Source organism: Pundamilia nyererei, unplaced genomic scaffold (assembly GCF_000239375.1).
Source record: "Pundamilia nyererei isolate P.nyererei 1_Seehausen unplaced genomic scaffold, PunNye1.0 scaffold00111, whole genome shotgun sequence".
NCBI classification, from domain to species: domain Eukaryota; kingdom Metazoa; phylum Chordata; class Actinopteri; order Cichliformes; family Cichlidae; genus Pundamilia; species Pundamilia nyererei.
The window spans coordinates 754,803-771,483 of NW_005187512.1; the positions used below are offsets into that span (position 1 = coordinate 754,803).

The following is a 16,681-nucleotide window of genomic DNA, read 5'->3' on the forward strand; positions in this document are numbered from 1 at the left end:
CTTGTTGTGTACACACACACACACACACACACACCGCAACACACACACACACACACACACACACACACACACACACACACACACACACGACAAAGGAGGATTGAAAGCACATCTATCTGATGCATCTCATTGAAGCAGTATCACATTTCATAGGCTAGAACAGAAGTCGAGAGGCACGGTGCTACACATGTAACCAGAAAGGAAGTCATCAGCAGTCATCAACACAAATTAGGTTGGTTACAGAATAGATACATGTGTAGCGTGCGTGTGCGGGAAATGGTCACCTGACATTTATAACAGCAACCAAAATCAATGTATTTAATCAATCATCTGATCAGTAAAGCTAAGTCAATTTCAATATTTTCTCAAGACATTTGCAGGTTTAACTTTAAATTCAGAGATAATATTTGAAATATTCAATTGTAACTAAATAGTTCAAATATTTGAAACAGAAGTCCTGACTGTTCTGTTATTTGGGGTTTTTACTGCAGTTTGTTGCTGGTGTTTGAGCTGTAGATTAATGCATGAGCGTGCCTTAAGCACCTGTTTAAAGAAGACTGCATCTGTGAGCTCTCCTAACAAGTGCACACATATGGTAGAGCAGGACTCATTTGCATAACATGTAGGTGGAAGCAGCACTTGGCAACTGCTTCACTTTGGTCATTAGGTTCTTATGAATATTCAAATACTGAGGGAGCATGCACTGTAAACACATCGCTTTTCGTTTAACATGCTGATATTAGCATGTGTACATGATTTCTATATGCTTCATAAGCAACTCTCAATTTCATTTTATAATTGAGCACTGTCTCACTGCTTTTGGCTGTTATAAAGCTTTAAACCCTAAAACTAATATAGAGGTGTATGAAATAGTTTTAGCATATTTATTTCTCACTTAGACTATTTTTGTACCAGATGTACAAGAGACATGTATGTGTGGATGTAAGAAATATTTCCCAACATATTGATTGTTTTGATTGTTTTGATTGTTGTAATGGATTTCCATACTCATTTTACAAATACCTTCAGAATTTCGTTTTTAAATATACTGTACTATACTTAAGCTGGTTTTATAGATTAAATTACTATTAATATTACTTTAATAAATAGCACTTAGGTGGGGAGTAGGATTCCTCTTTTAATACTCTTAATACACTAAAATCGAGCATACAGGCCAGTGAATATTTTAAAGTCAAGTGAGCTAATGCAAATAGATAAGATGACTGCACAGCCAGCCACTATCAGCAGATTGGTAAAGCCTCCAGATACTGTACATCTGCAAGCCGCTTTGAAACCCTACTCCAGTCTAACATCTCCTTTTTTATGCTGTATTTGACTCAATCACTGACAAATGTGTTGGTACTGGTGCCTGTTCAGTGCTCCACAGGTTTCTTTCTGCTGCTCTTACTCTGCTTTATGCTTCCCGCATGCATATTTACAAGGGCAGTTAGGGAGATGAAATATGTACTTAACTTTCTGACTGTTGAACAATATTTTTATTTCAGTCTTTAAAAATACCCTTGCTATATTGCTCAAGGTTGATATTTGTTATGATAAACATAGTGGCTAAACTCAAATACGTTGCATATATTAAACATAAAAATAGACCTTTGATTTGGATCTTAATACACAATCTCTCTGCTTGTCTGTTAACTCCCCTACACAATCACTTGCGCAACCAAACTTGACACACAGGTACATCTTAGGCTTCTGAGGATCGGCTATCTAACAACATTGTGCTGCCTAGCAACCACCTATGAATTGATTAAATGGTATATTTGTAATGTTTATGCATGTATAACAACTTAATAAAAGTGCTGCCATTTTAATTGCATGAGTATCTAATTTATAGCCACAAAACATTATCAGTTATGATAACTGATGATGCCATCACTTTGCCTGGCACCCACCTAATAGACTAAAACGACTTTTCCATAGTAGGGCTTATGAATGTAGTAGCACACATATTTTTTAGACAGAGAATGGTTGGCAAATTATCAAAATTATCAATTAATCATAGATATTTAATTATGCATATTCACTTTTTCTGGATATTAGCAAACAGTCACTCTGTTCAGTGTTATCTTCAATACTGATCCCTTTGTTTTGTTGCTTTTCTCAGTGTGATTGAGTTATCAGTTTGCCAGAAACACAAACAAACCACTGTTGTAGTATTTCCATGAACTAGTTTTTATAATTAAAAGGCCCCAATTGCTGGTTTGAGTGAACAATTTATTCTTCTTTGGCTTTGTGGAAAAAGATTCCCAAAAATGCGCACCACATTGAGGCCTTCCTCATCATTACTGCCTGAAGTCTGTGTCAAACATGAGTTCCAAAGTTTCCACTTACTGTTTTCAGCTGCTATAGGTTTGAGTATCTATCAGGGTCTCTGTGTTATAAAGTAGTTTCCCAGTGATGGACTGTTTCTTTCAGTTAATATGAACCATAGTTCCACTGCCCTGCAGCCTTGATGAAGATTAAGTGAGAAAAGTTCCTCAGCTGCTCTTTTCCATCTTATTTTCCTTCTGTACTTTCTGTATACTCATTTCCTTCCCCCCCCCCCTTTCGGTGCACCCCTTTCTATTTTTCTCCTTTTCCTTTTACCTTCCTGTATTGATTAGCTAAGCACTTTCTTTTATTCCACGTTTTAACAAGCAGCCCTTGGTTCAGGGTTAGGGAAATCAAAGGCAGCCCACTGCTGTCACAGCTCTTAAGCTTGTCCCCAGAGGGCCACCGGAGTCCCTTCATAATGACTGGATTGTAGCACTGGAGTCCTTGGAGCCCTCTTTATGTCATTCCTGTTCTTCTCATTTTTTACTCTTCCCTCCCAGTCCTTCCTCTCACTTTCACTCTCTTCTCTGGTAATTGCAGTTCTGACTAGCCGGTTGACCCCTGACCTTCAAACAATTACATTCTATCATGTGTTTGTGCTGTGATGTGTGGGTTGTTTCAGTGTTTATTGTCTGAGTTTTGGAGAATTCCCTTCTGTAGTATTTTTTCTGACCCATTCTCCCTGCTGTATTTCCTGTAGCTGCAGTTTCTGTTAGGACCAAGTCTGCTCCAGCAGCACTCACCGTACTGTTTCAAAGCTTTTTTATATTGCAATAGAAACATCAGTTATTCTTATGTTATAGTCATTTAAATCCGTAAGTGAAATATACTGAGGCATCTCTTTTATTCTAAAACATTGTTCGGTGTATATGAATCCGATCTTTTTCCTGAATCCTTCATCTTTTTCTTTTTTAACTTGAGGTATGTCTGAAACTCATTTGAAGCTGTTTTGTAGTATTGGCCACTAACTCTTGCACAATGAGCATTTTGCATGTTTTTTAGATTCTCGTAAAATTTTCTGTAATTTTTGAAATGTTTGATTGAGCGAACTCCAACAATAAATGCACAACTACTTTGACAGCGCTATGTGTGCTTGTGCCACACCCCCACAGTGTATTATTGCAGCTTTGTAGCATAGTTTGCTAATGTTAACAACATAGCACTCCACCCTTCTTGTTCAAAACACCAATAACATGGCATTGGCCAAAATGCTGATGTTAAGGCTTTAAAATGAGCCCAAAATTAGTTGGTGATGTCACCGTAGCTATGTCCATTTTGTTGAAGTTAATTTCACTGATTCTGTTGTGAAAAACAGAATCTGTTTTTCTATTATTATTATTATTATTATTATTACAACAGCTGCAGTATATTAAACTAAAACCACTAACCTCAGTAGAGCTGTTTCCTACATCAAAACTATGAACGGGCTTAAAAAAATATGTAGCAATAAATAATTCAACATGCAAAGCACACAGGAGCACTTTCCATTCCATAAATAGCATATACTGTGGTGACTCATGTAATCGCTCTTTTTCAATGTAAATTTCACTAAAGATGTGTAATCTTTCAGGAGTGCAGTACTTACCATTACAGTATCTGACATTGATTTGTCTTAAGCCCTTTTTGGATGGGATTATTGTTCCCTGGGGGCCTCATGTGATTGAGAAATTACCCGTCCCACTATCTCTGTAGGTTCTCAGTCATCCAGATCATGGTAGTTTTGAGATCTTGAGAAATAAAAGAAGGAAACTCGACCTCCTATATTAGTCCTGTGTTAGAATCCCTTTATTAGAAGTACAGTTACTATTTATTTTCTATCACTCCTGCTCCAACCAGCTGTTTCATATGTTAGTTTCGCAGATTCAGTTCATTTCAATTCAATATAACGCCAAATCACAAGAACAGTCGCCTCAAGGCACTTTATATTGTAAGGTAGATCCTAGAATAATACACAATACATATGAAGAACAACCCCACAATCATATGACCCCGTATGAGTAAGCACTGTGGCAACAGTGGGAAGGAAAAACTCCCTTTTAACAGGAAGAAACCTCAGACAGAACCAGGCTCAGGGAGGGGCGGGGCCATCTGCTGCAACCGATTGGGGTGAGAGAAGGAAGACAGGATAAAGACATGCTGTGGAAGAGAGCCAGAGATTTATAAGAAGTATGATTCAAAGCAGAGAGGTCTATTAACACATAGTGCATGAGAAAGGTGACTGACTGACATAGTATTTATGAAGTGTGTTTTACTCAGACTTACTGTCATCACTGGTCAACAACTAGACCTAAAGTCAACCTAAAGGCTGTTGGGCCTGTTCACAGTAAGGACACTGTCATTTATGTTAGCCATCTCATTTCCTTTGACATGTTGCTCCTCTCCATGCTGTACAGAAGCAGAAAACCTAGATTTGTACCAAAAGGTTTCCAAACTTTCCTTTTTAATGACAAAGCATCACTTTAAAACACACACAAAGATGTTCATTCAGAACATCTTTCCTACAAAAAATATAGGAAAAAAGGCAACATCACCAAGATGTGACATTGTCTTGGTGAATGAGGCTAAAATTGTCACAGGACATTTGTCTTTGATGCGATTTTATTGACATGGCTTTTATTGCTAAGGATTGATATTGACAATGACTTACTACAGGTCTCCATAAAATAATTACACCATGTAAAGAATGGTAGCAGGATAACAACATGGTTATACAAATAGTTTAGGGCACTTTCTTATATGCATCAGTTCTGTGTTTAAAAAATGCTGCAAGTTACACCATGGCAAACTGCCAAACGATAAGTGTGCACAGGTCTTTGCTGCCAAAATCTAAATGCCAGTATTGCTGTACACCACTCTGCAGTTTTTACTTAAAGCATATAAAACCTGTCAAGAGACACAGTTAAGTTTGCTTTGAAGAAACCAGCAAAAACAGTAGCTTGAAAACGACCATAGAATTATCTCCTCTGTATCTCAGTAAGAGTTGCACAAATATAGTGCATTTCTTGTCACTATTGAAATGAATTAAGTTATACTTAAATTGTCCAAATTATACTTGTCGGATGGTAATTTGCTCATTCTATGTATGTGCACATTAAGCTTGCATTATGTGTTTGTCCTTGTGTTAGATTCTCGTTTGTGGCTCTGCAGTGGTGTGTGCTGGGATGAAAAGGGTGTGGTCTAAACATCTTATTGATTATAGTTGTTTAACGACTGCAGTTGTTGTAAATTGAAATGATGGTAGTTGGCTGGAGCTGGTATGGGACTCATGAGTGCGGGAGAGAAAAATTAGGAGCAGTTTAAACTTACTGCATTAAGTGCAGCGATCATAATTTGTCCACTGTGCAAGTTTGTGTTTGTTTTGTTGCATTTGTTTTTCAGTGTACAGGATGTTTATCCATTGTTTGACAGTAAATGTGTGCTTTTTTTTTTTGTTTGTTTTTTGTTTTGTTTTTTTACCTTGTTGCAGTATGTGTGTACACTCATAATAACTCTTTATATTGTCAGGGGGGAATGATGTAAACTGCTGCAGTAGAAGCCTGAATGCAAAGCCAGGCTCTTTTCTCCCTGATGCCTGTATTAATGCTGTGTCCCACTGGACCAAAATCAGCTTTTCTGCAGCTTTTTCACTGTCAGGCCATTTTACCTGCTGCACAAGTGCTGGTAAACCTCTTAAGCTCATTCTGCCCCATTTCTTTCCCTCTTCCCTCCCAAGTAGTCTCAAAGGATTCACCAAAGACAAAGACGCAGCCTCTTTGACTATTAGGGCCATTTAAAGGTATCCCCATGTTGAACATGGCTGAAATACAGTGCCGTTATTTTGATGCGTCCCATCAGTATTTATTTTATAATTTACAACCCCAGTTAGCTGCAGTGGTTTAATGTTTTTAAATTCATTTTTCACAGTCTACTGTGTGCTACTACTCAGTGCTACTAAGTACATAAGTGGTTTTGCCTGTACCTCTTTTATATTATCTTAAAGTTTCATGAGAGAAAGTGTAAGATTTTGACACCTTTGAAAGACAATTAGTACAAAATGAAAGACTTTTCGCCTCTTAACGTAAAAATGAAAAAGAATAAGAAAGTGCGGGTCTGTCTAGCATAGGATGATTTCTTATTAAACTACTGATGCACATTTAAAGACATCTAAAGTTTAATTGTTAAGAATTTATCAGATTCTAAAGTTAGCTTTTAATTTCAAGAGAAACTCTGAGGGCAACATGTCCTCATAGTAATTAGATGTCATAGTCTCTCCTCGGATATCTTTTTTTTGTTCCAATACACTTAATACCAAAAGCATAAGCTGTCCTTATAAACATAATTTACTTTACAGTTGGAAGAAGTGATATTTCTTCATGAATGACACATTTGTTATTTATATAATATGGTTTGATCTTCATCTACATGTGAGTCACACTTTTATGCACAAACTCACTCAACAAATAAACAAAAACACAGGTCTCAGATGTTCTAGTTAAGGAGGTAAGACAATGTTTTAGTTGAGCTCCTATAAAGAAACATACTGATAAAGTACGCTCTTCTCAAGAGGATTGGTTGGTATGAACTATGCCTTGTTCACAACAACTTTCTTAGGGCCTTAATATAATCATTATGTAATATCCTGGAGGTTTGAAAATGCAAAGAAAGCTATTCTAAACACATAGGCATTCATGAATCCACAATGAGACAAACAGTTTACAAATGGAAGAAATGTTGGGCTGTTGCTATTCTGTATACAGGTGAAGCTCTGCGGAAGGTGAAGGAGAATTTGAAGTTTTTGGCAAAAATGCACAAAGTTCCTTTAAGAAAAGAGACACTGCCAAAAACTGACTGAGAAGCATGGTGGATGCAGCATCATGGAATAGGGCTGCTTTGTTGTTTGGCTGTCTTGCAATCACTGTGGGATCAAAGAATTAGAAATGATATTAGGACATGTTGCACAAGAACATCTGGGCAGCAGTTCCTTAAGCTTATGAGCGCATTCTGTAGGTGATCTAATTAAACAATAAACCAAACCAAAGTAAATATTCAACAGAGTACTTAAGAGAGAACTAAATTTAAGTTTTGGAAACTCCAAAGCAAGTCACTAACTTTTACCTAATTTAGACGTCTGTGGAAATGCCTGCTGTGTGCCATCAAGACATCAGTTGATGATGTGGAAGTGTCAGAAGCAATTTTAGGCTAAATCTGATGAAGGCTATTGCTGTTAAAAGAGGACCTAAAGGTTTCAAGGCTACAATTTGCATTTGTTCAGTAAAACCATTAAAAAAAGCTTTTTATTTATGTTAATGTCAAAATAGCAGCAAATACAAACACATTACGTGTTGAGGTGTTGAAAAAACTCCTTTGTGAAAAGGTTTTTAATTGGCAGTCATCTTAGTGGGACTTTGACAAATCAATTGTTGTTTGGTCTGCTGCTGTGCAACTTTTCAGTTCTCCATTCTTGTATTTTCTTAACCAAGAATGCTCACTTTCTTAAATGTAACCATATTTTAAATGAGTGGATAAGACATTGGGAAACACCATTAGTAACAGTCATACTGGTTGAGCTTGGAAGAAACTGACAGGTAATCAGTTTTCCTGTGAAGCAGACCTCCTAATTGAATTACTCCATTTAATTACTAAATGGATCAAAGCTCTAAGATGGTCATTACAATTCTTAGACTTTACTCTTAGTTTTCTACGAAACAATAGCAGTGATTTTGCTCAGTGCACTGGCACACCAATACTTGCTCTAAGATGATGACTACTACTTTTCCCCAGTACTTCTGTACTGGTTGTGCTGCTGGCATGAAATCATAAGTGAAAACAAACAAACCACCAACCAGTAGCCGTCAGTAAATTTGTGCTGTTGAGAGTTTTACTTTTGTACACCAATATTCCTTTTGTTTTTTTTTGTTTTTTAAATTATCCTCATTAACCGCTCGTCTTTGGTTGACTTGGTCATTTGGTCATTTATCTTAGAGCATTGATCCATATGAGGAGTCTTTGTGCCTTCTAACTGTAACTGAAATATCAGCTTTTTGTTGTCCCTGCAGGACAGGAAAGTGAATGGAAAATCAATTATTTTTGTAATAAATAATCCTCTTAACATGATGGATTTGAGACATAGACTGCAGTGGCTTTTCAAGAGTTTTCATATCTGAGAGCCAAAACGGTACTCTGAAGCCAGAAGGCACATCTTACATAGACACAGAAAAACACACAGTAAACTCACACAACTGTTCATAAACACGGATTGTATTGAGTTACAGAGTGAGGGATGAGATGAGGTGAGAGGTGAGGATAACTTTCATGCTGTTAGGAATATGTGTGGGTGTGTATGCTGATGAAACGAGTGGAAATATAGATAATACATCTTTGATATTGCAAAAACAGTACAAAAATGTGGTTCATTTAAACATGCACAAACTAGATGAAGTTTTTGGCCACTTTAAAAAGGGCATATCATATTTTTTTAACTTTATGAGCCTTAATTAGTATAGCAGACATTGGAAACATAGTAAATTGGAAGCTTGGGTTTCCACAAGCAATAAAGAAGCATTGTTTGATAATCAGCCAGGATGTTGTATTCACTAATATGGAATTGTGCTTTTCTTTACTGAAATATAGAATAATCTGTTAAAGTTAAACCAGTTAATATCTGCATGGTTGAAGATAAGCGGAAAAATCAATTACCAATAATTACAATAAATACACAGTGTGCATTGACTGAGTCGACATGTTTTATATCTGTGGCTTTGAACACCAGAGTGTCACACACTGCACCAGCATTCCAGAACAGAGAACATGATGGATGATGCAGCCAGTTGATTTAGTGGAGCTATAGCATGCAGTAGGTTTGTCAAATTTCAATTGTTGAACAAAGTGCTGCAGAATACCAAAGAACACAAAAGGCCAGAAGCTTTTAGTCACAGGGTAATCTTATAATAACCTGCAACCCATACGGTGGTGCATCACATTGTATTCTTTGTGTTTGTGTCATGTTTGAATGTAAAAGGCAGGAATAAAACCAATGGTTTTTTGTAAGAGGTCTGAATGCTGGCCTTGGATAAAGAAAGATGTTTAACAGATACTGTTTTAGTTTCCAGTGCTCTGTAAAAGGAGCAATAAAAAAGCAGTGCAGTGACTTGTGTCGATTTTAGTCTGTGTTGTTCTTACATTTGCAGGAAGAAGTTTTGTTGGAAAAAGTTCCAATCACAAATGGGAGGAGAAGAAAATCAGCATTTTAACTGCTGTTCAAAGGTCATATAGAGGCAAAAAGTCAAACTTGTACATTTTGCACTAACCTCTTGCACTCTCTTTCCCTTTCTTGTCTTGTCTCAGATTGCTTTCTCTCAGCACAACAGCATCATGGACCTGGTGCAGTTCTTCGTTACCTTCTTCAGGTAAGTTTTTGTTTTTTTGATTGTTATATTTACTTATTTACTGACTCTTTCATGCCGAGCACCTTGTAGGGCTTTTGCTGCTCAGTGGTTCAGCTCCCAGAAGATCTTTGCTCAACTGAGCTCTAACCTGAAGTCACAAAGTTACAGTAGGAGGCAGCAGCCTCAGGAAAGACACTTCACCCTCAGCAGCTGTGTTACCTTCTGCAGGAGAAGTGTGGGTTGCTAAGAAAGAGCATGGATGCACAATTGATTGAAACATAATTTTATCTTGAAGAAAACCTGCAGGATTAATAAGATGAAGGGTTTTATTTGTATAATGTATAAAGTTGCTGTGCTTGCTCTTAAAAGAATCATTTTGAAATCTTAATACTTAAAAAAATTAGGTTTCATGAAACAAAAAACTTTAAAAAGTATCCAAATGAGTTGCTTTGACCTGCAAATCAGCTAATTAGTGGGCTCCCAATCTTTGAAAAACCAGTGCATTATTAATAAGCTCATAAGAATTTTATAGTTGTTTTTCATACCTTCTCACTCACTTGAATTGAAGAAAATATATGAATTTCATATCTAAACTCAAAATGCTGAAACCTAAGAATCCAGTGAAATTAACTATGAGTTTTTCCTTACTATATTTGTTATGTTTCTCTTATTATAATAAAGCCATCATAGCAAGTGAGGAAACTTTCACTAAAAGATTAATTTATATAGTAATATTTATGACATACTTGCCCTTGGTATACTTTTTATTGCATAAGTGTAAGAAGACTATAAGTGTACACTATTTGTGTCCAGATGGTTGATTCTTCATAGTCTTTAATCATCTCTGGGTTGTTAAAAAACACATTATAAATACAATAATAGTGGTTATAACAATGACGATAAACAGCTAAATAAAACACGAAGAAATGAATGTAGGTTTGTTAACAGCTCACGTACCTTGTAGTTCACTAGTGCACATGCATGTCTTTTTAAAGTAACCGGTCATCAACAGCCATCAAGTTGAGAATCACAGCTTCTGGGATATTACCGAGCACTTCCATTCAGTGCAATTCTTTCCTTCTAAAATTAAGTTTTTCAAGGCTAAGTGTAAAAAGAGTGACCAGAGCCACAGAAATAACTCGTCATTTCCTTTTCTAGTTGCATTATAGTCTTTCATGTGGGAGAGTATTAAAGATTTCCCACTACCAAATTACCAGTACTTGGATGACAAGCTTTGATCCAACTGTGTAAAATAGACTTTCTGGCAACTCTCTAGAGGGTAGGCCTAAGAGGAATCATCTTTTGTATTGCTTAATTTATTTTTTATTTTCCACTAAGTTCCAGGAAATCCTAAGAACCTGGAAATCAATTTACTCCCCAGAAGCACCAAAAATATGTTCGCCTCTCAGAATGCCACTTAATGCACAGATGAGGTTTTACCATGTTTAACTATATACCTTGATGATATTTGACATGCGTTTGTTCAGACAGTTTGAACTGAAACAAATGCAAACATACATATAAATAAAGTGTATATGTAGGCGATCGTGGCTCAAGTGTTGGGTGTTCGTCTTGTAATCGGAAGGTTGCCGGTTCGAGCCCCGGCTCGGACAGTTGCGGTCGTTGTGTCCTTGGGCAAGACACTTCACCTACCGCCTACTGGTGATGGCCAGAGGGGCCGATGGCGCGATATGGCAGCCTCGCTTCTGTCAGTCTGCCCCAGGGCAGCTGTGGCTACAACTGTAGCTTGCCTTCACCAGTGTATGAATGTGAGAGTGGTATTGTAAAGCGCTTTGAGGGGTCCCGAAAAGCGCTATATAAATGCAATCCATTATTAATATTATTATTATTATGAGAAAAAAACAGAATTTATATAATTCTAATGAGTTTGGGAATCAATATTTGATATGATCACCTTATTTTTCAACATCGCCTGAAATCTTTTTGGCAAATTTTCATAATTCCATTAATTCTGACAAGATCCCCAACACTACTGCCTCAAATGCAACCCCAAACCATGACAGAGCCTCCTCTACATGCTTTACAAATGGTTGTCATAATCAGTGCTGGACCTCTCTCCTGACCTACTCCAGGAACCAAACTTTTCTGATTTGGATTAATCACTCCATCAGATCTGTTGCCACTGATCTTCATTCCAGGTCTTGTGTAGTTTGCCATACCCCACTTTTTTCCTCTCCATTTCTCTTCCTTATGAACTTCTTGACAGCCACGTTTCCACTGAGATTTTGGCAAACAGTAAATGGATCAACCAGGTGCCAAGGGCCAGGTGCATCGCTTAGGCCCTGTGTCACATCTTTGCTGGATTTGTTTTCCAATTTCTTAAGGACAAGACTTTCTGATGTTATTCATCTGCTGTAGTTTTTTTGTCCTCCACTTATCTGGTTTCCTCAAAATTTTTAATGGCACACTGCACATATGCTGCCTGCTGTGGTGAGATTGGGTGCCAAATGTTCATCTAAAAGCTCTTTGGAATCATCTTCCTGGTGCAGAAATGCGATTTATAGCTGTAAAACTATGTTTCCCCTGTTACTTGTAATTTTTGGTTTTCTGGAATTAGTTTTTTTGTTGCTTGTTAGACTACCTGTCTCACTCTAATAAAAGTTCATTGTCCATTTCTTCATTCTGTCTGCAAGTCAGCATTTGGCTCCACATTATCCACACATTATGATAACTATCCGGTCGTTAAGTGATGACGTGACGAATCCTACTTCCGGGCCTAAAGTAGTCTGCGTTTAATATGGCTTTTGTGTTGTTAACATGTTTAATGTTTTGTATTTTCTTCTATTTAATCTCAAAAAACTCCTAAAACAGTCAGTGATCACTGTTGACCTCCCTCGGCTTTTATTACTGCTAATCATTTATTTAAGCTCAGTTTTTAAAACCTTAGGCTGTAGCTACAGCCCAGCCCATGCAGCAGTATATGAATGACTAACCTCATATTGTGGATGGATTATCTCAGTTGTTCTCCTGGCTGAAGTTTGGTCCTTTTACAGCATCCTGCCATGCGATTACATTTGTTCCTGAACACGAGAACACTCACGTTAACTTTTATTGAGTGGAAAAAAAGTTAGCTTGTGTATATTATGCTAACATAGCTGTGTCGCTAGCGGTCACGTAGCACATCATTATATACCAGCTAGCCAAACTTCAGTAACCCTACAAACGTCACTGCTGTTTAGTTTTCTGTCTTCATTTACGTTGGAAGTGATAACAGAGCTGTACGTTTTAATTTGTTTCCAAAACCCCGCAGTCAGAACATGCTATATTGTATTTATTTATTTTTGTGTCCCGTTTGGATCTTTAGCCATCAGAATTGTTGTCTTAAGGCCAAGAAAGATGCCAAGCGGATGTATTTTACCAAGTGGATCATCATGGCCTTGCCATATTGGTCCATTTGATTGACCTTTATTATAATTATGAATTTATTTTATTTTCAGTTGCTACAAAAGGGCCAGACATGACTGGGGGATAGGACAGGGAGAAAGAATGAAAGAAAGAGAGGGAGAGAAAGAAAACCAAAGGGGAGAAGAGACGGTGAGAAGGGGGGGAAGAAAGAAAAAAACAAACAAACAAACAAAACACCTGGATCACCTGTATGGAGAAAAAAACAGAAGAGAAAGCAAACAACAAAGAGCAACATAATAAAAAAAACATCACCATCACAATAAACTAGCTAGCAGTAGATACTAAATAATAAACAATATTGTGCAGCAGGCAAGATAGACAGCGCACAATGTGCTTTGAGGCAGCAGCCAAGAAAGGCTGTGAACACCCGTGTGTACACCTGTTTGCACACCTGTGTGGATCAGCATGCTTGTATTCCAAAGGTTTCTCCATGTAATGATCTGCTAGGGAGTGTGGGGAGCCACAGCCCTGTCCACCAGGGTATGAAGCAGGTATGGAGGAGATCCAGGCCCCAGATATCCAGAGGCCCCAGAGTACAAGGACCCGAGGAGGACCACCAAAGGGGGGGGGGACCGTGCCACCCTCCTGGGAAGAGCTGAGTAGAGCCCCAAATACACCGACCATCCTCTGGATGCTGTAAAATGTGCCCACCCCCAAGGCCCTATATGTGTGTGTTATGTGAGAGTGTGAGTAATGTGGATGTCTAGGTTGCAGAATAAAATTGAGGCACAGGCGGCCAGAAGGGGACAGAGGGGGAGTGCCTCCCTGCACCCTTGTGACATACCTGCACCCCAAGCCCTGCGTGTGTGGGTGGGTGACCCCAGTGGGCACCCCCACACTCTGGAACCCACCAGGGCAAAGGGGCCCAGGCCCATCCGGATTGGGGCCCGCAGCTATATATAGCTATATTGTAGTTAGATAGAAGCAAGCGAGCTAACTCCCTGCTAACTTCTAACTCCGTTAAATGTCATAAATTCCGTTTTCATGGATGCCTGGATGTTAAACTCAATTGTTACACCTGGTAGAGCAGAACGCTGATCATTTTATTAAAGATGAAAGACTTTAGACAGTTTTTCAACTCTCAGTAATGCCATAGTGATCGTTTGATATATGGACCTGCAGCGGAGTTTAGGCCCAGACACGGCTAGTGACGTCAGACTTAACGACCCGATAGTAGAAAGGCAGTGTTCAGCAGCCAGTCTAGCAGTATATCATCATTGATTATGCACACAAAAAAAGTCAAAAGATAGAATGAGTTTCACATTTACACATTAATCAGCTTAAAGCAGCAAGAATACAGATGATGGGAAGCTACATGGGATGAAATGTCTTGCTTACCCATCTTGTTTATTTGTCTATATACAGTAGAGCTTGCTGTGGACATTTAAAGGAATCAGCACAAATAGACATGAAACAGGACAACATCCTGCTGTCTGTGCATTTTCCTTTATCTTTCTGAGGCAGGACATTGTTTAATAATATTATTATTGCTTTTTGTTGTTTAAGATAAATGGAAATAATTAAATCCAAAAATAATTTCCATTCCATCTATGGTTTTCCTTTACAATAACTCCATTAGAAAACACACAGCCAGTCATTTTTATTTTTCTATTTTTGGACTGGGTGAGAGTCGTTTGTGTTACAGCTCATAGTCATGCAGACCCACACTGGATCTAATGAGACTGTTTTGGGAAAGATGTCTGGAATGAGCTCTGCTGTCTTCAGGCAAGATTCTGCCACTCAGCTCTGACGTCGGACAAGTGTGTGTCTCTGTCTGTGTTAGTGCGTGTGTGTGTGTTATTTCCTGTATATGTTCACATGTATCCTCTTTCCTGTGTTCATGCTTGTGTGTGTGGGAGTGTGTGTCACTATGCAGCCATGTGAGGAAGTGAGACGTTTTGTGCCCAGGGCCGGCTTCTGGACATCGGTGACCTTTAGGCCAGCATAGAGAGATGATGTCACCATTCAGGGACAGTGTCAAGTTTTGCCGGGAGAGTTTCTTGCATGTGTGTATGCATGTTAGTTACTGCTATGTTGATGAGTTGCTCTCTTCTGCACTGCAGACTTGAGAAAAGGATATGTGCTAAAACAAGGGGACTTTTCTTTCCATTGTTGGTTTATTTGCAGCATGTTATATAATGTGATGTGCATTTATTTTTCTTTAAGTTGTGGTGAGTTCATTAAAGGGTTTTGAGCAGCAGTTTTTGCCAATGTTGAACCGAAAAGCAAACAGACCATCCCGTTCTCGTTCCCATAACGAGGTGAACAATGTGGCCTTTGTGTCTGTGATATTGGGTTATGAAATAATAAGACTTGTTACCACTATGCCAACTCTTGCCACAATGCCAACATTCCCTGCTGAGTTTGGAAGTTTGTTCACTTACAAATGTATGAAAAGGCTCTGCGGTAGCTTCATTGTTAAGTAGAGAGACAGAATATTAACTAGATCCAGACACATAACATTACATAAAAGTTATAAACGGCTGTGTGCCCATCTGCCATTACACAATAGACATACATTGTAATATACTTTGCATAATAGATTACAGTCAATCAGTTACAGATAATACTGATCTCAGCTTATGTGAATAAAGCACACCTGTACACAGAATCACCACCATCATTGGCAAGACCAAAGAGTTGTCAGATGATGTCATGGACAAGATTGTAGATTCTAAGGAAGAAGTTCGGAGAACTGTTGGTTATTCAGAAATGGAATAAATGCAGAATGACTATCAATTTCTCTTGGGCTCATACGTGAGGATGATCATGAGAGATGGTAGATCAATCCAAAACTACACGGGAAGATGCTTGTTAAAGTTCTGAGTGCAGGTAGGACCAAAGTCACCAAGAACACCTGCTGTGTTTGAAGGAAGATAAATGCTAAATATGATCCAAAGAACACCATGGCCACAGTCAAGCAAAGAGGTCAATCTACATTGCTCACGAGCTCTGGGTAGTAACCGAAAGAATGAGGTTGCGATACAAGCAGCAGAAATTAGTTTCCTTTGAAGAGTGGGTGGAGTAGAGCCACTGCTCCTCTACATTGAAGGAGCCAGTTGTGGTGGTTTGGGCATTGGACTAGGATGCCTTCTCAATGCCTCCTAGAGGTGGTTTTCTGGGCATAGCCTACTGGGAGGAAGCCCCGGGGCAGACCCAGGATTCTCTTTAGAGATTAGATCTCTGTGTTTTGAAAAGTGAACTACGTCAGCTGGGAGGTAGAGGTGGGGCAGTGTGTTCCATCTATGCTGTATGAAGTTGTGTGTAAAACTGAAAGAGGTGAAAACTGTTCGGTATTGGATGGATTATCTGTTCAAAGATTAATTGTTAGTTATTAGTATCTGAATATTTTTTGACAACACTTTAGGGTAATTGAAGAAAAACTAAGAAGTCTGATAAATGAAATGCAGTCTATCATCAAATGTTGTCCTTACCATGTCCACATGCGGTGCTGTAGATTCTGAGTGTGTCACAAGTCTGGACTTCTTGGCTTGTGTTGCAGTGTGCAAGTACCAAAGAGCCTTAGTCATGACTCTCATTTTGTGTGTGGGGGGGGGGGG

The 16,681-nt window shown here is 38.4% G+C and overlaps 1 protein-coding gene across 1 annotated transcript in view; it reads left to right on the plus strand.

The window, feature by feature from the left end:
• The window catches only part of LOC102206599 (attractin-like protein 1), a 316,533-nt gene that overhangs the window by 162,007 nt on the left and 137,845 nt on the right, over positions 1–16,681 (plus strand). The window contains exon 27 of the mRNA XM_013912991.1: positions 9,655–9,716. Coding sequence (XP_013768445.1) covers positions 9,655–9,716 — 62 coding nt within the window. The remainder of the gene's footprint in view (positions 1–9,654; positions 9,717–16,681) is intronic.